General features: G+C 34.8%; 1 protein-coding gene and 1 pseudogene across 5 annotated transcripts in view; one reads left to right on the forward strand and one right to left on the reverse strand.

Moving 5' to 3' along the window:
* Positions 1-25,598, reverse strand: part of SNX13 (sorting nexin 13) — a 144,022-nt gene that overhangs the window by 67,189 nt on the left and 51,235 nt on the right. For 4 of the 5 annotated variants that reach the window (XM_059933957.1, XM_059933955.1, XM_059933956.1 and 1 more), the window contains 5 exons: positions 24,870-24,991; positions 8,426-8,547; positions 8,233-8,334; positions 6,767-6,855; positions 2,352-2,435 (listed from right to left, as the gene is read on the reverse strand). In XM_059933957.1, the coding sequence (XP_059789940.1) occupies positions 2,352-2,435; positions 6,767-6,855; positions 8,233-8,334; positions 8,426-8,547; positions 24,870-24,991 (519 nt within the window). Of the gene's footprint in view, positions 1-2,351; positions 2,436-6,766; positions 6,856-8,232; positions 8,335-8,425; positions 8,548-13,204; positions 13,267-24,864; positions 24,992-25,598 lie in introns of those variants that run through there. The other variant, XM_059933958.1, reaches the window with a different exon arrangement.
* Positions 22,823-23,802, forward strand: LOC132372189 (phosphoglycerate mutase 1-like; annotated as a pseudogene).

Below are 25,598 nucleotides of genomic sequence, written 5' to 3' on the forward strand. Positions count from 1 at the left end.
ATACATTAAGAAACAAGTAAGTAGCTGTTCACTTATCTGCTCTGGGCGGGGGGATAACAATATGAACCAATTAGGTACTCTATTCCACAGAGATAGGACTTAACATTAACTAGTTTGTCTTAAAAAGAAATAAAATATATATTTCGAGATGAATAATGCAAATCCGTCCACACTATTTTTAGAAATGACTTAAAAATTTTAAACTATTGTTGGGTAACATGAACACTTTATATAGAGAAGATATATGTTACTATTACACTGCTCTAAACTTTTCCTTTCAAATAGAAATAAACTATACAATTAGATATCATTAATATGAAATTTAACTGGGTGAAAGAGTAAGAACTGAGCTAATTTTAATCTTTATAATACCTACACACATAAAGGGTTTTCCACACAAAGAATGCCAAAAGTGTGCAAACCAGACAACAAAGTAGGCTAAAGATCCTTTATTGATATAAAGGATTTTCTCTTTTAAATATATTTTCTGATATTTTATAGCAAAGTACAAGAGTGATCAATTCTTGTTCATTAAATAATAAAAAGACCCACCCATCATACACAATAATAGTACCAGCCCAACTGTGGGGAGAACAAGTAAAAATTTGATGGTTTGAATTCTTTTTTGAGTATGTGTTAAGTCCCCCTAAAATATCTTTCCCATATAACTAATTATATACTTAATATAAGCTTAGCAAAAGAAAAATTGAAAACTAAAGAAAAATATAAATAGGAATAAAAATAATTCCTAACCTCATGAGTGAGAGATAACGATAACATTCTGGTAAACACGCATCCTTTTCTGTACTATAGGTAAGATTATACAGTACTGTACCCTGATTATTTAAGGTAAGTATACAATATCTATTTTTGTGTTACAAAAAAAATTTTTTTAATGTCATTTACTCTTACTTTATTACTCAAATGTTTTTAAATTTTACCCGTTTCTTACTTCTTAAAAATTCATTTTGTTACATAACCAATACTCCTTGTAAGTAAAGTGAAATATATAAACAAAAGAGAAAAATTAAAACTTTCAGGATCCTACCTCTCTATTAACATTTCAGTCAGTACACATCTTATCAGAATCATAGTCATTCATAAATATATAATTACTTATATATTTTTTAAAAGATTAGCTATCTACACATACATCATTTTTAATTATGCTTTCACATAAAAATATACATATCTTTTCATATTCATAAAGATACACTACCATAATAATGGCGGCATAGTATTTTATTGTATCAATATGCCTAAATTATCCCTCTATGTGGGACAATTAAATTGCTTTCAATTTTTTAGTATTCCTTGCAACACTCATTAATGGCCTTAAATCGGATTGTTGCAAACTTGCTTATTAGCACTTTAGAATAAATTTCAGGAGTAGAATTCCTAAGCAAAGGGCATGTATTTTTTAAAGTTTTAATTAAGCGGATATGCATATTTTTAAAGCTCTTAGTAGAGCCTAGCAGGACTCTGAAGAAGCTGACAAAGGAAACGAAAAATCAAGTTCTGTGACCTCCATGAAAGGCTCTAGGAACATAAAGATAGTAAGATAATTTCTGTCTGCAGGTAACCCACCATCTGATGGGAGAGACAAACACTGCAACAGGAACAACAATAAAAAATGGCAAGTCTGATAATGGATATGGTTAAACAAAGAACAATCAAGTAGTTTCTTCCTAGGAAAGCTAGACTGAGTTAACAGAAGACACTGTGGGGAAGAAATTTCAGATTCAAAAAAATGAATCAAAGACCTAGAAGTATCTATCAAAGTATTCCCAGTAATAGCCCATTTACACTCTTCCTCAGCCATGAATTTATTGAGGAAAGCATATATAACCAGAAAAAAAAAAAAATTAGAGCTAGTAAACTTAATAACCACTAACCCTTTGATATATCTGACGAATAAGAAAACTGAGTTATCTAACTTATAGACATACTAAGCAACTTACAGAAACAAATTTAGAATAAAATGTAAAGTACATACTATTTAAGTAGTTCAGAACACAGTTGTATTTAAAATCAAATAGCAGTTTTTAAAAATACTCATCATCTATACACACAGACAATAAAATATCCTTTTTTAAATTTAAATAAGTAGAAACAGCACCAAAATTGTAAGGAAGATTACCTTATCAACAAACTTTCTTACAGAGAATTTGGCTAGTACATTCAACACATAAGCAAACAGAAATACTGAAAATATAAAGATTATATTTAGATGTATTTTTACTTAATTTCTTGAATAAATTATTGCTTAATCATCCTGACCTCCAAATCATATTTGTACATTTTAAAAAACTGTTTTAAAAACAAGAGCTGTAATTTTACAAAGTACATACCATCCATATGATATATTGATTAATATAATCAGGATCACTGAGTTGATTTATTAATGGAAGAAGAATTCCTCGTGCAAGGATTTCCTGGACAAAAATTTTAAAACACAAAAACAAACTTAATCTAATATACTTCTCAAATCAATAGCACAATGTAAATTTCCTAACACAATGCTGTTACTTAAGAAAGGTAAGGTACACGTAAAAGTAAAACTTGATAAGTGACATGATTTTACAAAAAGATGAGCTAGTATACCTCAGTTAAATGAGATGAAGCCACCTATATCAACTTGGATACATGGCCACAATGATAAGTAGAGTTGAGTGAAAAAAAGCAAAAGGATACCTCTAATATGTTAGCATTTATACTCATTTCTAAAAGGCAAAACACGGCACTATAAGTGCTTATGGGTTCCTACATCTAAGTTAAAAGTATAAAAACAAAAAAGAAAAGGAAAAGATACCAATCTTAGAATAGTGATTGCCTTCAAGGGAGGGACAGAGCAACTACAGCAAAATATTAATAGTGGTTAAATCTGGGTTGTTGGTACATAAATGTCTACTGTATTATTCTCTATACCTGTCTGAGTTTGAAATTTACCTAATAGAAGATAATAAAAATAAAATAACATGTTAAAACAATTACTCAACATTCTTTAGAATATACCTTCCCATTCTTTGCAGCTGTTTATGCTCCTACCTATTAAGATTCTGCCTCTCCTTCAAGGACTGAGTACAGAATTAATTTTCCAATTAAATAAACCCTGATCATTCCAGCTGAACACTTTTTCACTTATATGCTTAAAATACACTAATGCCCTGTATTTAAGCCATTTATCACATACCATTCTCTATATAATTTTCTATCTTCTACTTCTCTAATACACTACAGCTCTTCAGGAACTTTTTGTATATGAGTGAGATTAGTTAATCTATTGATTTATCTATCTTCAAAAATATTTAGCCTCTTCTTCTCAAGGTCATTGTCTTAAACATGGCTGGAATTTGATAAATATTAAATGATGGAAATGAAGAAACTAAGAATTCAGTCCTGATTCTACTAAGACAATATTTTTACCTGTTATTACTCTTCAGTCCTTTATGCCTGTGATATCTAAATTTATGAAATATCATTTCTTATGAATACTGGAGAGGCTAAATAGCTACATGTTTAACAGGATGTTTCACTTTTCTAAGTAAAGGACCAATTTATTTATTTATTCCTTTCCAGATCTCTAATTTATCTGTGCCATTTTCTGGTGTAAGTTCACAGAAGGTAGCCTTCACTTTATTTTCCTTTAGAGAAATACATTATTTAAATTCTACTTTTGTAAGTTGTACAAGTCTTTTGACAACTTTTCCCCCATGATGAATTCATATTTCCAAAAGGCACTAAATGGAGGCTCCAGTAACTTTCTGAAATCTCTTTTGAGACATCGTACAGTCTCAAAGTAGAAGAAATTGTTTATTCTTTCAAGGTTAGCTTTAACTCTAACTTCTTAAAAATTATATTTATTTATATAATCCCTTCCTTCAAATTATGTATCTGACCACAGAAGCTCACATTTTAAAATGTACTTTGTAAGGAGAAAATTCACAAACAAAAAAGTATTTTTTGAAAGTTTCTTTTCAAAGTGAGAGAAAAAAACATGTGGACAAAATTTTTGAATAATTCTAGTGCTTCTTATTAGTTAATGCAAACAGTCAATATGTCTCAGAAAACTACGCTGATCTCCTAATTTGCCTCATGAAAGGGTTTGGTTAGTCAAGATGTAATCATATGACTCAACAATTCCTCTACAGGTTCTAGTGAGAGCTCTAAATATTCCAAAATATGTATCAATTTCCAGATAATTTTCATATACTTTAAGACAAGCACCAGCTGCCAAATATGAAGGCTCAAAAGATAGAGTCATTGAGGCCATGAATCGCTAAATCAATAAAACACGGTAATGGAAGAAAGGAGAAGTAATTAAACAGCAATTATCTCAGTCAAATACTGTGATCTGTACAATCCATACAAAGGATCCATATAAAGGAAAGAACTAAGAACTCTCTAAACTGTTATTTAATCTGAACAAAATGTCTTTTGGGAAAACCTAGATTTAACTATCAACAAAAGAAAACTGATAAAGGACTACCAAGTTAAAAGAAAAACAAACTGATTGCAGTGCTCTAACAATTATACTCAACTCAATTAGACTCAAGCAAAGATAAATATTGGTCTAAAAGAACAATCTATGGCAAAACATATTTGCTCTTTAAACTGTCCTACTTATTTTAAACTATAACCCCATGTAACAAGACTCATCTTCATTCCTGTCTCGTAAAAGTCAATTTAATCTTTAAGGAGCAGCAGTAGCATGTCCACCACAGCCAGCAAGAAGGACAAACAGGTTTCCTTTTGCATTAAACCCAATTCTCTGATTGGGTATGTGCTATGTGGCAGGTACTGTGATAACCACTAAGTACATAATCATGATAAATACAAAATATGGCCCCTGTCTTTATAGGACTTAGGATTCTACTGGGGGAAAGAGGCATCAAGCAAGTAAATGCAACAACCAAATTATCATTTTAAAATATGGTAAATGTTATGAAGGAAAACAGTACTTACCTATGCTAATAGGGAATTATGAGGGGGCTTTTAGATTGGAGGCCTTTCTGAGGAAGTGAGATATGTGGAACAAATACAATTTAGCCAAGAGAAGGAGAATCATTCTAAGCAGATGAAAAAGAGTACGAGACAGCCCTATGGTGGGGAGAAATGGCACTTCTGGAGAAGCCAATGTAGTTGGAACATAGTGACGGCATGGCATGAAGGCCAGAGAAGTAAACAAAGCCACATCGTGCACAGTCTTATTGTAAGCCTTTTAAAAGGACTTGAGATTTAAAACATTTGCTGGATAGTTATTACTGGGATGAAGAAAAGACATAAAAGGTAGACAGGATTTGGAGGCAAGAATAAGATTTCCATCTTGGGCATTTAAAGTTTAAAAGGGCTGTGAATCAATCAAATAGTGACTTTAGTGGGCAGCTGGTCAGAGTGGCCTAGAGCTCAGAAGGGAAGTCTGGACTAAAGACATAAATTTTTATTAGCATTTGGCTGGTGTTTAAAGCCATAGGAATGGATGAGCAAGAAGAGGGCTCAGAACTGAACAACTTGGATATTTAAAAGTTAAGCAGAAGAGGAATTAAAGCATATAAAGGTGACTGAAAAAGAGACCAGCGGAGGAGAAAAAGAGAAGACAGTAATGACATGGAACCCAAGAAAAGACAGAGTTTCAAGAAGGAAAACATGGCCAGCCATGTGAAATGCTGCTGAGATACTGCCTAACAGTGGCTATCTGGAGTACCAGGCAGACAAAGACTCTGCTGCCAAATAATCAGCATGAATGAGTATGATGACTGATTAGCAGTATCTTCCTTCAGTGGTAGATGTGAATCTAGTGATAGACATGCCAGATATTTACCTCCCTTGATAATGACTAGCCCAAATAATTGGTCTTCACTATATATAATCTATCAGACTCTTCCCATCAAAATCAAGCATTTTCTTCTCACTTCACTTTCCTACCTGAGAAGTGCACTGAACTCAAGTTAGAGAGCTATTAGGAAATCGATACTGCTTAAATAACAAACAAGCATTAAATAACAACAAACACCTTAGGAATTGGTGTATCTGTTCTGCAGAATGGTAGACTAAAGAGATCATAAGCTTTCATTTTTAGAAAAATTAGAAACTTCAATTTTACCCATTCAGTCAGGGTAAGGGCTAATGTTAGCATTAGCTAGCATTTCTCAATCATAACCAGTAGCCAAAGCCAAAATGTTATTCCTTTACATGTGTACAAAGAATTTTACTCCAAAGGTTTATATCCAGGGAATAAATGAGTCCGAGACTACTGTTCTCATCTGACTTAACTTATTTTCCAATGACGAGAAGTAGAATCTTAGCTACCCAGGTTTTTTTGAAAGTTTCTATCCAGAAGTGTTACTTTAGTCAGCCTAATTTAAGTAAATTTATAGGTGAAGCTATATTAAAGAAAATTTAAAACATATCTTTGTTATAACCAAAAATCCAAGTATCTAACTCTAACTCAGGCAGTTTTCAAGGTGTTGTCCAGGAACCTCTGGGGCGTAGGGGGAGACAAGCATACAGTGATATTTTCAAAAAGGAACATGATGGTGTGATGATACCATTAATGGAATGTGGGCTTGTGTATTTCTGTGTTCCAAAATTTCTTAGTTTTAATTTACAATACAATAAATAGTGATAGATAAAGCCCACATAAACAGAAGCTCTTTGGGGTCCTCGATAATTTTTAAGAGCGTAACAGGGTCCTGGGACAAAAATTTTAATAATTACTACTCTAAGTTTCTTTACAGCCATGTATTTTGTATGAGCTTAGGCTTACCCTGACAAAGTATCGCATGATCTTGTTCTGGAAATCTCCAGGAGGTAGCAATAAATATAATAAGACCTCACACAAATCCCTTAGGAATCCTAGAAATAAAAGAAGTAGCTATAACAACATTAGAAAATACGAAGTCTCCACCTACTCTTGATATAAAACACAAATAGAGGTAGAAATAAGCAGTTTCCTGATTATACCAGCTTATTACCTTAGTAATCAGTATTCACTAAAAATCCCTTTATTGTTCTCCAAATAGCAACTATTCATTAATCAAACTAATACATATTTTTTATTCTGCCCAATCCTATCCCACATTTTGAATTGTTGAGAAACTTCAATTACAAAAGTGTTTTCCCCAAAAAGTTTTAGTTGTACCATGTATTCTATACTTCCACCACACATCTTTGCATACTTAAAAGTTATTTGCACATTTAAAAATACACTTGTAATTATTTTTTCAGGAAAGAACTTCCACTATCTTGGCAGGTAATAACAAGAAGAGTATGCGCTTCTATTGGGTTGGCCAAAATGTTCGTTTGGGTTTTTCTGTAACATTATGGAAAAACCCGAGCGAACATTTTGGCCAAGCCAATATTTTACTGATTGAGGAGGGCTTGATTTACATAAAAGGACTGTACATTATTATATCTATTTCTTACATTTAGTTATTTCATATTAGTGCTAATGAAGTAGCAGTTAAGAACTGAATTGCACAATAAATATAAAAAGGAAAGAAGGAAAAAGGGAAAAAGCGGAAAGGAAGGCAAAGAAATAAAAAAGCTGGGCACATTTTAAAAAAATCTAAGAAAACAATTTCCACAACTAGAAATGCATTTCTGAATTGTTCATATGCTGACACTTCCCAGGAATATAATTATTGGGTCAGAATGAACTTTTTGGCCAACGCAAAAAAGAGCTAGTCAAAAAAATGTGCCAAGTAGCACAGTCTCCTAGTCGTTGTAAAACTAGGAAAAGACAACATCCTCAGCTAAAGCTCATCGGGTCTAACCTCTCAAAAAGAAAAGTGCATTCAACTCTCTAAATTTCATTTGAAATATTATAATCATTCCCTTAGGAAATATTTAGGGTAACAGGTGTACTCTTGAAATAGAAATAATAAATTCAAGGGGAAGATAAATTACTATAGATCAAAAAAAGTAAATTTATAATTATAAAATGTTTCAGTTTGCTGTATTTTAAAAGATGACGAAAGAGGTACTCTTTAATTGCCATCTTTAAATTTTAAAGATGACCTTAAAAAAAGAAAAAAGAATCTGGAAACTACTTTTAAGAGTTAAAAAATACAATAAAGTGAATAGCAACAGTGTCTTTACTATGCTGCCTGTCCTGTAAGAATAATTTCACTCTTAGATTTTACGCTTATATTTGTTCACTGATTCTGCTAACTTGTCTCCAACCAATGTGAACAGTTACTGTTCTCAAAAAAGTTAAACTGAAAAGAAAACCTTCTTCATCTTTGGGAGATGTGCACACTAGGTCACGGCAAACATCCTTCTCCATTTCAACTTCAACTTCAAAGAAGGTATCTACAAGATCTTCTGCTGTACCTAGACAAAGAAGGAACAGTTCAAGACATACAGAATAACAAAGAAAAACAGGCTTAAAAATCCTAATTTTCAAAGGGGATAAAGATATTACCTTTTACTTGATCATCTTTCTCTGTTATCTTCTGTTGAGCCTTTCTGAATACTCGTAGGTGTGTGCCAAAATCATCTACAATGCGTGTAGTAAAATAAGGTTGCCAGTCTATTTCTTTTGACCTTACAAAAAACACATGACATAAAAGCATTACATAAATGCTTTTTTTAATCAAAAAATAAGTTTATTTAATGACTACTGAAAGACAACATGATTATCAAAGAGACTGAATTTATTTATACTGAGATTTTACTCATTTAACCACTATTACATCTTAGCATTCCCTTTCAAAAGACCCAGTTTATCAAATCTACTTAAACCCTCGAACAATATTCTTTGAAGTATTTTATGTGCCAAAGCTTAAAGGTACTAACTAAATGCTTAAAATAAATAAGAGAAAAGACAACAGGTATATTATGCAATTTCTCATCCCAGACATAACAATATATTAGGAATTCAGAATGTTTTTGCTTGCTTTTAAAAGAGCAGTTGAGATATTTCTTGGTTCCTTCTGAACCCTTTCTGAATTCTCCACATTCTTCCTTTTAGTTATACGGTCCAAGTTTTGAACCAAATACCTTTCGTATGAGCCTGACTGGTTTCTGTTTGCATATACAAACACTTAAAAACTTAACTATTTGAAATAACTACAGTCACATGGAAATGGTGTAAAGAGTAATGTAAAATACTTACCCATGAAAAAGGTGATTACTAAGTTTATTAAGTTACCTAGTACTCTTATCTCAAAAGCAACAGACCTCAACAAACATCGCTAATTTAGTAAACCAGCGAAACAGATAACAAATACAACAGATAAAACCAGATTATACATCTCCTTGGATTAAGTGATATTTTTAAACAAACATGTTATTCAATGCTGTTTTCCTTAAGTTAGCACTAAAATTAATTCACCCCTTTAGGAACATACCAAATAAATAGAAGATAAAGAGGCTACTCATGAAGATGATAGACAATGGGGGAGGAAAAAAAAGTTACAATAATTCATTATGCTAATTCACCATACATGTATAATAAAGAAGCTAGTGAATAAGTTGACTTGATTACTGTCTTTTGAGAAAAAACTTTTAAATGTGGTAATGGCATTGAGGAATATAACAGATGGCTATTTTCAAACAAAAACATAAATTATTAACACTCATGATTTTTAATGCACAATTATGATTTTGTTATACACATGGAAAGAAAGCATAAATTATAAGTACATGAATACAAACAATTTAACAAAAATAAATGTAACCTGAGCTCTGGGATCTGAGGAGGGGTTACCATTACTTAGTATGTAAGAGCCATGTATATAAGCATACACTAAACTTGGTAACAATACTCAGTCTCAACATAAAATCTAAAATAAACACTTAAACCTAGAGGTCTCTAGAGTCTCTTTTTGTCCTTATTTTAAAAAGAAAAGCACAATCTGTGTAAGCATCTTTCAAAACTCTTTACATGAATATTTGTACAAAATCATCCAAACCTGAAAATTTTATAAGAACAAAATGTACTTGGTATAGGCCATTAGCTCATTTAATCCATAAAAGGTTCATTCTAACAAATTTAGAAGAAAGCAGAATACATAATCTTTCAAATTACATATGTTCTGTTTCATGGTACAGTGCTATTTATAGAATTTACTGAAATTTTCAAACAAAACAAAATTTATTAATTTTAAAAGGCATTTAAAAACCTATCTCAATTCATTATGGAGGATGTAATGACATTTAAAATGACCGAAAGTTAACAAGTAATGCAAATACATAAAAATTATTTTAAGTATTAAATACAGATTTCTACTTTCAATATACAAATACATTGAGGGTGGGGAAAACAGGGAACACAGTATTTCATATTCTCTATCCAAGGTCATCATTTTCCCTCTGCTTGACTCATTTACCCTGAATACATGCAAATCTATTGTAAATCTCAACTCAAAGGAACTGTTCTAGGTTAGGAAGATAAGAACAACAGTAGTACATGGCTTCCCATTTATATAATTAGGAAAATATCTACTAACAATTTCTAGTAGTATTTGTCTTAAAATTTGAAAATATTTTGGTGACAGTGAAGTACTTTCTAAAATTATGGTATATGATTAATATGTAATAAATGGAATATAAATATAAATTTAAAAATCATTCAATTTATGTAATAGCCACACTTCCTTCTATTGATCCACAGGTAGTTTTCTATTAAAGCTCTTAATATTATTTATTCTTAAATTATGCCTACAGTCAAAGCTCTTTTTTCACTATGTTTAAAATATTCCCCCACATGACTGTTAGTAAAAACACCTGGACTATTACACAATGAATCCTATTATCTACACTTTCATTTTATTATTACTTAGAGGCTTTCATTTCTTGAATTTAAAAATGAGAGCATACTTCCTATATGACCAAGAGAATAAGGGATATATTCAACCCCACCCTGAGAATATACAATTTATATTAGGCCCTTGAAGCTTATATATCTTGATAGAATGCTTGTAAGAATTACGATGGTTAACTAGGAATGCAAATAAGCAATGAAGTCTTAATTAAAGAACAAAAGGAAAAGTCAAACTACCAAGTGTAGCTCTCTGAATATATTTGGCATGCCTTATCTTCATCTCTAACACCATCATCTTATTCCTGGCCTTTTAATTGATCTCCCACATCCACTCTAGTCTACCCTCCATTCTATTTTCCATACAGCAGCCAGAGTGATCTTTTTAAAAATACAAATATGATGATACAAAACAAGAGCTGTAAAAACCCTTTAATGACTCTCCGATCATGCACAGCTGGGACCCTGCTTACTTCCTCATCATCTGTCCCACTGTCCTTCCTTTTCTGTTCTGTGTTTACCTCAGTGCCTCTGGACAGACTATTCCTTCTGCCAAGTCTGCTCACCCTGTACACTCTCCATAAATTTACCTTCTCTCCCCCACATTCCTTTGACAATTCTCACTTATACTTTAGAGTTCATCTAAAATGTCAATTCCACACGGCACTCTTCGTTGACCCTCACCCTTTGCCTTATTCCTTCGGACTAGGTCTGGATCTCTGGTTACATATTCTCATAGCAGCACATTTTTCACTTTTTATAGCACTTACAACCTGCAGTTAAATAATTCAACTGCTGAGATAAAAATCTCAGGAAGTCAGGGATTTTGTCTGTTTTATTCCACTATGTTTTATTCACTAGTGGTGTTCCCCAATGGCTAAATAATATGTTAAACACTGGAGGCACTTGATACATACTGATTTACTGATTTCTCTTTCAGGGTCAGAGCACTGTTAATAGGTGCTTGGAGAATGGCCACATGAACCACATACAGCAACTGCTTCTTTACTCCTTAAACTTCTGAAATAGGACATATATTGAGGAGCTCTTTTTGAGTCTCTAAACCCCAAAGCTACTTAATGCTAATGCCAAAAAAAGGCAATGAATGTCCCAAATCTGTGGGCTGAGACTGAGATTACATAAATTGCTTCACTGGGGCCATCTATTCTAAGCAGCATACAGCTCATCATCAGTAACACAAAAAACACATCAAAATCAACTAAATACTTCTGTAAAGAGAACTGGACTGAATACATGTCCTTGATTCAAGTAAAAGATACACCATGTCATTAGTTGTGAAATTCAGCAAGTCACGGCACCTTCCATGGTTTTTCTCTAGGGACACTTACAGCTTTAAGAATCTATGATTAACTACATACCTATCCCAACCCACACACACATACACACACACACACACGCAGGAACACAGTACATGGAAAAGTGGTAATCGGTAAGTAAATCGAAATATTTGATCAAAAGAAGGAATCACGAATGTATTTCATTTTAACTGAAATCATATAAATCTTTCAGTGTAAGACTAAGATAAGACCTTTTGATTAATGTTTTGCTAAGTGTTATTAACGTGGCCTTCGTCTTGAATAAACCATTCTCACATTGAGGAAGTTATGGTTTCCAGTTTCTTTTAAATGGCATAACAACTAACGACATCTGTGAACAAATCCAAATGCAGAGTAAGAGTCTTTCAAGGCTTTTCACCAACATTTTATAGTTGTCTTTTACACACCTAATTCTACGGTGATCTATTTAGCAACTAGCTGAGTAAATTCCAAAGCAAGTGACCTCGTTTTCATAGGAACTACCCTGTCATACTCATATTCTTCAATCTATGTAGAAGTAAATTAAATTATATGATTATAATAAAAAGTATAAGCAGGGTACACAGGTTCAGAAACAAATACAACTTCCTTTTTTAACACACTCAGTTGTCCTCCTCCTCTAAAGCATCCATGCTCAGCTCATACCACAAGACAATTATATCAGACTTTCTGTGCCCAGGAATTGATACCTAACTTCTGATAAGTTTAAAAGTCAAAAGGTAGGGACAGAAGTGGACAAAAGTACTAGAATGTAGTCTATTAGCTTAGCTTTAATGCTAAGGGCATGAGTCAGTATGTCTTACAAAGGGAATGGAGAATAACTGGCTAACAAAAGAGAATTTCTATTACAGTAGTACAGAACTGTACTACTTGGTACCCTTCCAAAAATAGCTTACAATTTTTTTTGACGATACCCACACACAGAAATAAGTAGAAGTTAGTTAAGTGCTATGTCGTAAGTCAAAAAAGATTAATTAAAGAGGCCACATTATAAAAATATTTTGATGAATGACTAGTATTTAAACGGGGTAAAGAAGGATATAGGAACAGGCAAAAGAGGGAAATGAGCAAGGCCTATGCAAGAGTCATCATGTAGACCTGCCTAACTAAAGAGGTGGGTGACCATTTGGCAGTAGAGGCAATCTTCACACACTGGGCAGAATACTGCCCAGGAAAAGGTCCTTTATGTCAAAATGATAAAAGTAAAAACTGATTTTCCCACAGAAACAATCCTATAATAAATGTTACGTTCCTGATGCTATATTATTTTTTCACAGAAATGACTACTAAGACCTTATTTTAAAACAATGAGAATGACACAGTAGGGACCTCCCTGGCGGTCCAGTGGTTAAGACTATGCACTTCCAATGCAGGGGGCATGGGTTCGATCCCTGGATGGGTAACTAAAGATCCCACGTGCCGTGTGGCACAGCCAATAAAGAAACTAATTAATTAATTAATTAAATTTAATAAAAAAGAATGACACAGTATACTGTATACTGCATAGTATGTATGTACGTATATGTATGTATGTGTGTGTATGTATGTATATATATATATATATACACACACACACAAACACACACACACACACACATGCATATATAGAGACTTTTTAAATGTGTATTAATCAATAAGGGTGATATAATAACCAACCGCATAAAATTAGAATAATATGTATTAATCTCCTATATGAGGTCTTTTATTTACCTTCTAATTACAAAATTCAGACATTTAAAAAAAATCATTAGTATAGTAAAATTCCTATACTAATGATTCCTAGTTTTTCTGGGTAGATTTTGACAAGCATCTCTGAAGACATTTTGAGAAGTTTTGTTCCACAAGAGGATTTTTAGATCACTGACTCAGACATCTTTTGCTGAAAGTGGGTGTCCTATCTGTGAAAGAAAAAATTCCTTCCTTGAGTCACGGAATCAGACAGTAACTTCCCCCTCAGACTTCAATATTATAAAGGATATACTCTTTAAAATACATAAACCTTTACATGTTTCCACCCTTCAAGAGTCCTTGAGGGAGTATGTTGTTAGCGTCAAAAGCTTCAGCCTAAAATTGAATTTGAGCAATATTTTAAAAGCACAGAATTGTAAACTTGCTCCTAAATGCATTAAAAAATTACCCCTTCTTCCAGTCTCAATTTGCTCATATTATAAATACTTCACGTTACCATAACCACCTCCCTAGAGCACCTTTGTTTCCCTTTTAAAATCTACTTTAAGGATGAAGTTATAAGGATTGAGTATAAAATAATGAAACTGAACTTACATTAAATTTACTATTACTCTCTACCATAATCCTTAAAAATATATGGAGAATTACTCTTTCATGCGAGCTAAATTAGCAACCACACGAGGTAACAAGTTTCATTACTTCATGGTTACTAATCTGTCTGCTCCCTTCCCTTGGCTGCACTGTTGTATGCTGAAGTGGGAGAGCCAAATGTGCACATCTCTCTCCTAACTCCACATTCAGTGACTTCACACTGACAGCTTAAAATCAACCATGGTGGGACTATTTACACTTCACAAAACTGAAAGTAGTCGACTTATAAAACTACAAATTTATTGTTTTCAGTATTCAATACAGAATAGTACTAGTTTGGATAATCAAATAAAAATTTTTAAAGTTTCATTGATACAAGACTTTTAACTACAGAGAAAAGATTGGTCTAGTAAATATCTTTCACATTTGAAGTCTTGCATCCTTTCTGACCATGCAGAAATACAATAAAAGGTTTAAATAAAGTTTATCATCACCCTACTCTAAGATCTCCTATCAGTAAAACAACAGACTAGAGGAGTACTTTAATCCCAAACTAAATTAAATCTAATTAGCAACCCCACACACTATAAAAAATAACTCCCCAAATGGTATTCAAAATGTGGGGTGTGATAGAGAATGTGAGTGAGTGTTTTGAAGAGGAAGTATGAGTGAAAACAAACAAATCAAGATTAGTACCAACCATACTAGGGAATCTCAGTCTTTTAGAACTGAAAGAGATCCGAAATAATTACCACAAACCCCTATAATTACAGAGCCAAAACTTAAATTACTTATTCTAGATTATATAGTTATTGAGATCAAGGCTTTGTTTAAAACAAAAACAAAAACAAAAAACAAACAACAACAAAAAAAACCAGGGTTCCTAACTTTCAATTTGGTGTTTTCTCTGCTATACTTTAACACAAAACCTTCTGACTCATAAACGTTATAAACAAATTGGTAGAAATGGAGAAAAATTTAGGCATGCAGTTTTATATAACCATAGTAAAGGAAATGGTATTTAGTGCACTACAACTCCACCTAAGAAATCCATCCAGTTCTACATCCTGTGCCCCAATGCTTCAAAGAGGTCAAGGATGCAGAACTTTTAAAGAACTTGGATCTTCAAATATAAAGAAAAACTTAGATAGAGGAACACACATGAAGCACACTCACCTATTTTAGGGGTTGAGTATAAAGAACACAGAGCTGGAAGCCTTAATCAAGCTACAGGAAAAGAAAAAAAATAACCTGGGGCTAACTGTGAATCTTCTTAAGTATAATGTTAAGTATTAAAAATTAAATTCATGCTATTAAGTATTTTAATAAATAAGGTTTTCAGTAAAATTTACCTGATAAATGAAAAATTCCTAGACCCAACAGTGAAATATATTAAATTTTGTGGGAAAAAATTACCAAGGAAGTCATAAATGGAAACTCGATTAACAATAATTTATTGAGTATTCACTACCTTATCATGTACAAAACACTATATTTAAGCATTAGTTTCAAGATAACTTCCCAAGGAAATAAAGATTCAGTGGCTACCTATACAAAACATGTCATCTACAGTTGAAAAACGGTTTCTTTTATTTATGTGTTGACAAGAATATTAAAAACAGAGAAACAGGAAAATGAATTTAGTTGCAAAAAGTTATCCTAGATATTTTTATTGCTGAGCACCAAATGTGTCTGTCTTGGGCTATAAGAATAATACATGCCCGTTTTGTAAAATGTAATTTCCTTCTTTAGATTTTCTGTATCAGCTATCAATTAGCCTTAAAACCACAATCCAAAGATCACTGTTAATATTTTAGTGTTTTTTCTTTTAGTCTCTTTGCTGTGCTTACATACTTACAATTTTTTACACAGCTAAAATCATATAGTGTACACTACTTTGTGTGCTTTTTATTCTAATGTATTTCCTACTTCGTTAATACTACCTCTTAATATTTTAATGTATGCAAATCTATGTATTCCAGGGATCAGCAAACTCTTTCTCTAAAAGAGCCAATTAGCAACTATTTTAGGCTTTGCATGCCACATCATCTCAGTCAACTCTGCCACTGTAGCACAAAAGCAGCCATGGACAAAATGCAAACAAATGAGCACGACTGTCCAATGACACTGTACTTACAAAACCAGGCAGCAGTACAGTACACTCAATAATAAAATGACAAATAACCTAATTTTAAAATAGGGAAAGGATCTGACATTCTCTATATACAAATGACTAATTTGCACATGAAAAGATGCTCGACATCGTTAGCTATCAAGGAAATGCAAATCAAAACCATCATGAAATACCGCTTCACACCCACTAGGATGGCTATAATCAAAAAGACAGACAATAACAAGTACAGTCAAGGATGTGGAGAAATTGGAACCCTCATACATTGTTGGTGGTAATGTGTAGCCACTCTTTAAAAGTTTGCAGTTCCTCAAAAGGTTAAACAGAGTTATCATACGACCAGAAACTCTACCCCTAGGTGTACATCTAAAAGAAATGAGAACATTAAGTCCACACAAAAACATGTACATGAGTGCTCACAGTAGCATTCTTTATAAAATCCAAAACCCTACTGTTTGCCAACTGATGAATGGATAAACAAAATGTGGTGTATCCGTACAATGGAAAATTATTCAGCAATAAGAAGCAATAAGTAATAATATATGCTACAACAAGGATGAACCTTGAAAACATTACACTAAGTGAAAGAAGCCAGTCACTAAAGACCACATTTTTTTTTTTTAATTTATTTATTTTTGGCTGTGTTGGGTCTTCGTTTCTGTGCGAGGGCTTTCTCTAGCTGCGGCAAGCGGGGGCCACTCTTCATCGCATTGCACAGGCCTCTCACTGTCGCGGCCTCTCTTGTTGCGGAGCACAGGCTCCAGACGCGCAGGCTCAGTAGTTGTGGCTCACGGGCCCAGATGCTCCGCGGCATGTGGGATCTTCCCAGACCAGGGCTCGAACCCGTGTCCCCTGCACTGGCAGGCAGACTCTCAACCACTGCGCCACCAGGGAAGCCCAAGACCACATATTGTATTATTTCATTCATGTAAAATGTCCAAATGCATAGAGAGAAAAAGTATATAATTGACTGCCTAGAGCTAGAAGCTTTGTGGGGGATATGGGGAGAGACTGATAGCGGATATCAGGTCCCCTTGCGGGGTCACTAAAATGTTCTTAGGGCTTCCTTGGTGGCGCAGTGGTTGAGAATCCACCTGCCAATGCAGGGGACACGGGTTGAATCCCTGGTCCGGGAAGATCCCACATGGCACGGAGCAACTAAGCCCATGAGCCACAACTACTGAGCCTGTGCTCTAGAGCCCACAAGCCAGAACTACTGAGTCCACATGCTGCAACTACTGAAGCCCGCCACGCCTGGAGCCCATGCTCTGCAGCAAGAGAAGCCACCGCAGTGAGAAGCCTGCACACTGCAAGGAAGAGTAGCCCCCGCTCGCCACAACTAGAGAAAGCCTGCACGCAGCAACGAAGACCCAACACAGCCAAAAATAAATTAATTAATTGAATAAATTTATTTTTTAAAAAAAGTTCTTAAATTGACTGTGATGAAGGCTGCACAACTCTGTGAATATACTGAAAGCCAATGACTTTAAGTGGGTGAACTGTACAGTATATGAACTATAAAAATATACAGTTAACCACCCCTGGTCTATTCTATAGATATAAAAACTTTAACTTTTTCTCCCCTTCTAAATATTTAGATGGTTCCTAATTCTTTTTGCATCTTTCTGATTAACATCTCTTTTGAGCTAAGTTTTCAAATGGAAAAGAATATAAAATGACAAGAGTATAAAACTTCACTGTTGCAAATGTCCATTACTGTCCATTATTGTACTTGCCTTTTGGACAAGTCTAGGAACATACGATTTATATTTCTATGGCAAAAGGGAGTGAGAAAAATGGAAACCTTTCAAAACAAACTAAAATCAAGCAGGACCCTTGGGACCTTCCCTAGACAGATCCCACCACCACCACCATCATGTCTTCCACCTGCCTCTTGTCTGTGGAAAAACTTCAGGCAAAGAATAAATTTAATCAAAGAAATGAGAAAATACAGAAACAAAGGAAAATAGTCAAACAGGACAAAATAATAATAGTTCAGTCCTTAAACAAAGTCAAGGACCTTTAGTTCCTCCTCAAGGGCTACAGATAATATTGAGCCGTATCCTTTGAGCTGTTTTACAGATATTAAAACCCCCTCCAGGTGGAAAAAGTTAACTACCTGATGACCAGACTGTAGCCATGACATAAGCTGCTCCATCTTACACAATTCTAAGAACTGACCTCAAGGAAATGGGAACAAACTGACCCTGGAACTGAAGATTCACTGTACTTAAAGCAATCAAGATGATGCCAATCAGACCACCTCATGACCAATTTCAAGATGACTATCAGAGCTTACTATGCTGCTCTGCACAAAGCCCCCTCCCCTCTGCCTATACACCCCTGAAACTCCCTTTTAAAAGCTCTTGTCCCCTGATCAGCAATGGGGAGTTGGCTTCTGGACATGAGTCCACCTTCTCCCCAGGTTGCCAGCCTCCTGAATAAAACCACCTTTCCTTTCCAACCAAAATTTGTCTCTCAAGCTGCGAGCAGGGGGACCTGAGTTCAGTAGCAAAACCCCCTGTCATTCCAGGAACAGTGATCCCATCAGCATCAGAACCACTGAATCTCAGAACCTACATATCCGTATGTCCTTCCACCATGGGAAAACCCTTCAGGAAGGAACACAGTAGCATTAGAATATATCTCCTTTCCACTAACCCTAGGGTTCAGAGGAACAGATGTGTAGAGTTAGTAACCACATTTCACTTTTGAGAACAACAAGGTTCCTTGGTCACCTGGACCTCCTCACACACTGACCTTATCCCCCTTCTGAGAACTGTGCTCAGATTATTCCTTTTGCCTAACATGTCCTTTATCCCTCTCTCTCCATCTCAATACACCCATTCTTGAAGTCCAGTTTTGGCCTCAATCCACATGAGGTCTTGATCAGTGACTCTGGTCCATTCTATCTCTAGATGAAATCCTCTAAATGCCACACAAATCACCACTTTATTTCTCTCCATTTCATGTGCTTTAATTTTGTTTCCCTTTCCCCTCAAAAAAAAAAAAAAAAAATAGAGCTAAGAAGACAAGGTCAAAGAATCTGTGTATATATCCTAGGAATGTAACAAATAACAAAAACAACAATAATAACAAAGAGGTTAACATTCACTGAACACATACTATGTGCCAGATCCTATGATGTTTTACATGCACTTTTCCCCCATATAATCATTACAACAATCCAATGAGAAAATTACCCCATTTTACTGATGCAGAGATTTAGGCACAGAAAAGTCAAATAACTTGCTCAAAAAGTCATTTATTGGTTGACAAATACTTTATGAAATATTTCATGCACATCATCTCGTTTGCCCCTCACAACTCAGAGTTTGCTACAAGTTCAGCATCACTGTTGTACAGAGTTGTTAAGAAATTTTCTTTTAAGTACACTGTAACTTAATGGTTCAGGTAGGATTATAATACAAATCTCCCAGGGCTTTCTATCCTATATCATACTATCTTATTTGAAGAGAGAATAAAAATACATGGGTTATCACAGATTCATCTGCTAAAGCTCCAGCTTAATTTATGCCCAGGTTCCACAGAGAACTCGAGTGCTATGGGAAGGTTTCCTTCCCTAAACTGTTACTAGAATAACAGGTACTAATGTTAGTATGAGGTGTTATCATTACAAAGTACTCTCTCACATACGATGTCATTTAATCCTAACAACAACCTGATAAGCAGACATAGGTTATCACTAGACCCAAAGAACTTATGTTTTTTACCCGTTCAAGGTCATAGAACTTAATAAATAATAGAGCTAAAGCTCAAAACCAGAACTTCACACTCTAAGTATATCCTTTTCTTCCTGTTATATCTCAAAATGAGTATTTTGTTTTATGTTGATATTCTGTAATTGTTTCCCCAAGCTGATGAATAAATATGAACGCTAGAATCTGGTGGTTCTAAATCTTTTCTGGGTTCATAGGCCCTTTTTGAAAATAAAATCTATGGAATCACTCAATAGGAAAAAAACACAGACAATTTTGCATACACCTTCAGGGCTTCATGGGCTGTTGGTTAAGAACCCTATGCAAGATTGTAATTTGAAGGAGAGAAGTGATAACTTATGCTTCACAGGGCACAGCAGACAAGAATAAGAATTTTTAAAGTATTTGAGTGATTATAACCTGACAATTTTCTTGATACTCACATTGGAAATAGTCAAGGAGCCTCTGTGAAGACATACATTTTAGTAGTAACAGAAAAAGCCAATGAAGGACAAAAATAAAGTCATTCACAGAAAAGGCACAAACAATAACTGAGCTTTACTGTATGCTACAGGTTTTACATCATATTGTTTTTTAGCCTGAAAGCAGCCTCAAAAGTAGCTTATTATCAGCTTTTTACAAATAAGGAAACTAAAGCTCAAGAGAGGCTGATTAATTTGCCCAAAAACGTAAGACCAATGAACAAGCAAAGATATGAATTCATATCAGTCTAGTATGGAAGAAACCTGGCTCTTCCTGTAATCACCCAAATATTTAGCTTGAAAGCACAGAATATTAAAGAAGGGGGAAAAAAAAAAACTTACGACAGGAAGTTTAAAGAAAAGGTGGTTATAAGATCAAAAACAGGGAAAGCATTGCAATGATAGGAAAGAAAGGTGAGAGAAACTAAGATGAATAATCTAGATCATAATATATCTGGTAGGGAGTGGAGGAAAGAATACTAACTATTAAGAACAATCTGATTCTAAGTCTTGCTCTGCCCCCAACTCAACAGATAATCCTAGACTAATCGCTTAATCTTTCTGGAATTTAGCTTCCTTGTCTGTGAAATTATGGATGTTGGACGGCATAAAAACTTAAACTTCTAAATTCCTTCACAACTTTGAAAACATTTTCACAAGGATTATTTTCATTACATTCCACTGAGCAGGAATTTTGCTTTATTCACTGCTGTATCTGCAGCACCTAGCTGGTACAAAATATTAGTTGAATGAATAGATGAATTTGATCATGACAATAACCCTGTGAGGAATGCAGTACTGGGCAGGTATTTATTAGGCTTATTTCACATGTGAGAAAAACCAAGATCCAAAAAATTTTTAATACTTGCTCACAGTACCACAGCTAAATGGTAGAGCAGGATACAAACTCAAGTCTTCCAATTACTAGTTCAAAGTTCTTTCTAGGTCTAAAATTTTTTATATTTTCATATACTCTTAAGCAGTCAGACACAAGAATAATGAACTCTTCTTATTCCCACTCTTCCAAAGGGGGAAAAAAATCATTAGGATGGTGTTACCGTAAAAAGCAGTGAATGACCGATTCAGAAGAATGATCTTAAAAAATACCTAACACACAATAATGCTACATATATGAAATAAGGAGATAAAATCCAATTTCTGACTTCTTTGATTATACTTTATTATATTTTCTGTGTTCCACAGTAAGTCTACACTCCTAATTATGGCTGGCTACTTTACAATGTTTGCTGTTAATCATAAGGGAGAAGGAGCTCAAATCTAAGTAAGGTTAAAATTCAAACCATGAAACTTACTGCAGGCCTCCTCAGTGACCTCAGGCTGAGGAACTCACCTCACACTCTAAAGCTTAAGATCAACTGAATTATAGAAGAAAAAGTCTGGATAGGGCAGCATGAGCTAGAAATATCTATGTGAACAGAGATGGAAACAAAGTAACAGCCCTAGGGCAAAGCTCTATTCTCCAAGACTCTCAAAAGTACAAAAGTGTATTTCAAGAACCTAAGTAGGGAAGAAGAGGGGTTGGCTGGAGAATAACACCTTCAGATTTGAGAGTGTACTCGTGGCATAACAATGCAGCCTCCTGCCTTGAGGCCACAGGCTCATAGGAAAATCACTCTGTGTACTGGGTAGCAAACTCTTTTATTTAAGAAAAAAAAAAAAAATTGTAAATTCACCCAAAGATAGAATCCTTTCTTTCAAAAATAAATAATTTCTGCATATGAAATGCGCCCCCCCAAATCAAGCAGTTTAAATACAAGGATATAGACCAAAATATTTTGTCATATGGGAGGCAGTATGTAAGGGGTGTTTGTAAAGTGAGAATTTTTGTATATCTCAGAAAAGTTTCTTAAAGGAAACTCATTAAAATACACTTCTCTTCTGAAAATAAACAAATAAACTGAATACGTATTCTCCACTGACTTATGCTCCTTTGGTTTCTTCTTCCTCTAAGAGGACTCCGTTAGGTATGTGCCAAAAGTGAGCAGTTATGCTGAACTATTTTCAGAGCACTTGAATAAAACAGAGTATCTGGGGTGACTTTGGAATCTCAGTGAGTCCCAGTCTATGCTGCACCCGGAACCGCCGCCATGGCCACGTACAAGGTGGTGCTGATCCCACACAGGAAAAGCACAGAGAACCTGTAGAACGGCTTCAGTGGCTGGAGCAAAGCCAACAGGAGCCCAGGAGGCATGAGGAGGTGAAGCACCACATGTAGGCGCTACAGGATGCTGGCTATGAGTTTGACATCTGCTTCACCATGGTGCAGGAGAAAGCAATTTGGATCTTCTGGACAGCACTGGATGCCAATGACCAAGTGTGGCCGCCAATAGTGAGGACTTGACTTCAATAAAGCAGAAACTGCTGCCAAGCATGACGAAACCCAGGTAAAGATCTGGACACGCTATTATGTCCTGCCACCTCCTATGAAGCTCAATCATCCCTTCTACAGCAACATCAATAAAGACTGAGGTATGCAGACTTCACTGAAGATCAGCTACCCTCCTGTGAGAGTCTGAAGGACACTATTGCCAGAGCTCTGCCCTTCTGGAATGAAAAAATAGTTCCCCAGATGGAGGAAGGGAAGGGGGTACTGAATACAGCCCACGGCAATAGCCTTCAGGGCACTGTCAACCCTCTGGAGGGTCTCTCTGAAGAGGCTACTGTGGAGCTGCACCTGCCCACTGGTAGTCCCACTGTCTATGAACTGGACAAGAACTTGAAGCCCATCAAGCCCATGGAGTTCCTGGGAAATGAAGAGCCCATGTGTGAAGTCATGGAGGCTGTGGCTGCCCAGGGCAAGGCCAAGAAGAGAAGGCAAGCGAGCAGGCTACTTTCCCAAGGACGCCCCCCTCCTATCCCATTCCTCTGCACCTCTTCCCTGCACATGTCTGTGGGCATCTTAAGTTGTAGCTCCAGATGCGGATCAGTGGCTCCCAATTTTCTTTTAGCCATTTTGTCTCTTGCTCCCACTCCCTTCATACAATCTAGTCAGAACAGCACCTATGGGGCAAGGGGTCCTCAGTCCAAGTCAAGGGAAGACTTATTCAAGAGGGTGGAGAGGAAGTAACTCTGGGACTTTTTGCTAGTGCTTTGTTTATTACTAAGGCCCTGCTTGAGTAGAAGATAGGCAAGAACCATGCTAAGATGTGATGAATGAGGAGGAACAAGAGAGCTTATTTGTGTTCCCAAAAGCTAATCCTGTACTATTCTGTAGTCAGGTGACTGTCTGGGAGGCTCTAGTCATTCCAGTAGAAGATGAATGTAACCTGCATTCAAACAAACATTTCCTCCATTACACCAGAGGAACTCGCTCCAGAAGATTAGGATCAATCCTGAATGTTTAAGTGTTGCATTTACTTTTACAAAAAATATATATATAAAATACATATATGTTGTGTCTATATTCATACATATTATATATATTTCATATATTATTTATATATTAATATTAAAAATACCAACAACAACAAAAACCTTCTGGGGATTTTAGTGGTGGTTGACAGAAAACAAACCACTCCTTACACCAATATGAGATAAGCTCCCTGACTCCTAAGGTATAGAACTTCACCCTGTTGTACGTTTCAGAACCCCTCCCCTGCCTTATTGTTTTACGGCCATAAAATACCTCTAGATCATGTCCAAGCATGTCTTTCACTGTGTCAGATTTCTGAATCATGTTCCAGTTGTTTGGCGCTGCCACTTGGCCCAGTACTCATTTTGAGCATAACTGTACTAAATCATATTTCCAGAACAGTGTAATAAAGGAGTGATATGCAACTAAAAACAAAATAAAACAGAACAAGAGTATCTGGATAAGAGGGGAAAAAAGTACTATCAGTTAAGTGGCACGAAAGACTTTGAACAGTCACATGATTGGACAACTGGACCCTGAGGAAGAAACGGACATACAGACTAAGAGAACAGGGATTAGTCAAGATAAACATTCTGTAAATGTAAAGGAGTAAAGGTTTTTATGGCTCTAGTTCTATAATCTAGGAGTTATCCCACAATAATAATCTACTGTTCTACTTACCTTGTAATAATCAATTTTCTCCTTCCATTTAAAAGTTATTTTCCCTATTGATACAAACAATATTTAAATTTTTCTGCATAAATACAATGCAGTGACCTTACCTAGTAGCAAATTGAATGAGTGCATTCTGAAGAGCCTGCCTAATTTCAAGAAGAAAAGATTCATCATCACTTAGTGTATAATACCAATACTGGACATAATCCCTCAAGGAAAACTGGATAACCTAAAACAAAAATACGGAAAAAAATACAATTTTTTAGGATTTAAAAAGTAACAGTGTCAAACTGAAACCTGAAAGGATTATTTGCGATTTATATTTATTCTCTACATACTAAATTGTAGTGGTAAACAACTGCCTTCATTAAAAAAGCATCAATATACTAAAAAACATTTCAAAAATTTTTCAATTATTTTGGTAGCCCAATTCATCCACTGCCCAAATTTTTTAAAAAATTAAAGAATTATCTATGGCCAAGCCCCACCCAATTTCAAGTGAAGATGAAGCCTGCAGAAAAAATAAATTTCCAATGCTATAACATAATGAAGTTTTAATCAGTTTGATGGAATGAGATGCAAAATAGTGTCAAGAGGTGCTAATAATCTTGGAAATATGTTTTCTTTTGAGAATATCATCAGATTCATTGCAATCAAATTACAAAAATGACAATTCACTTAATTCTAATACCGGTGATGCTGCCAACAGCACTGTTAGACGATAAATAGCAAATAATACAGTTTAATGTATTATGTTTTTGCAAATCAGACAAACTAAATATGGGTTCATCTAAAAAACAGTATTACAATTTTAAAGTATACATTATTTGTAATAA

Source organism: Balaenoptera ricei, chromosome 9, assembly GCF_028023285.1.
Source record: "Balaenoptera ricei isolate mBalRic1 chromosome 9, mBalRic1.hap2, whole genome shotgun sequence".
Lineage (NCBI taxonomy): Eukaryota > Metazoa > Chordata > Mammalia > Artiodactyla > Balaenopteridae > Balaenoptera > Balaenoptera ricei.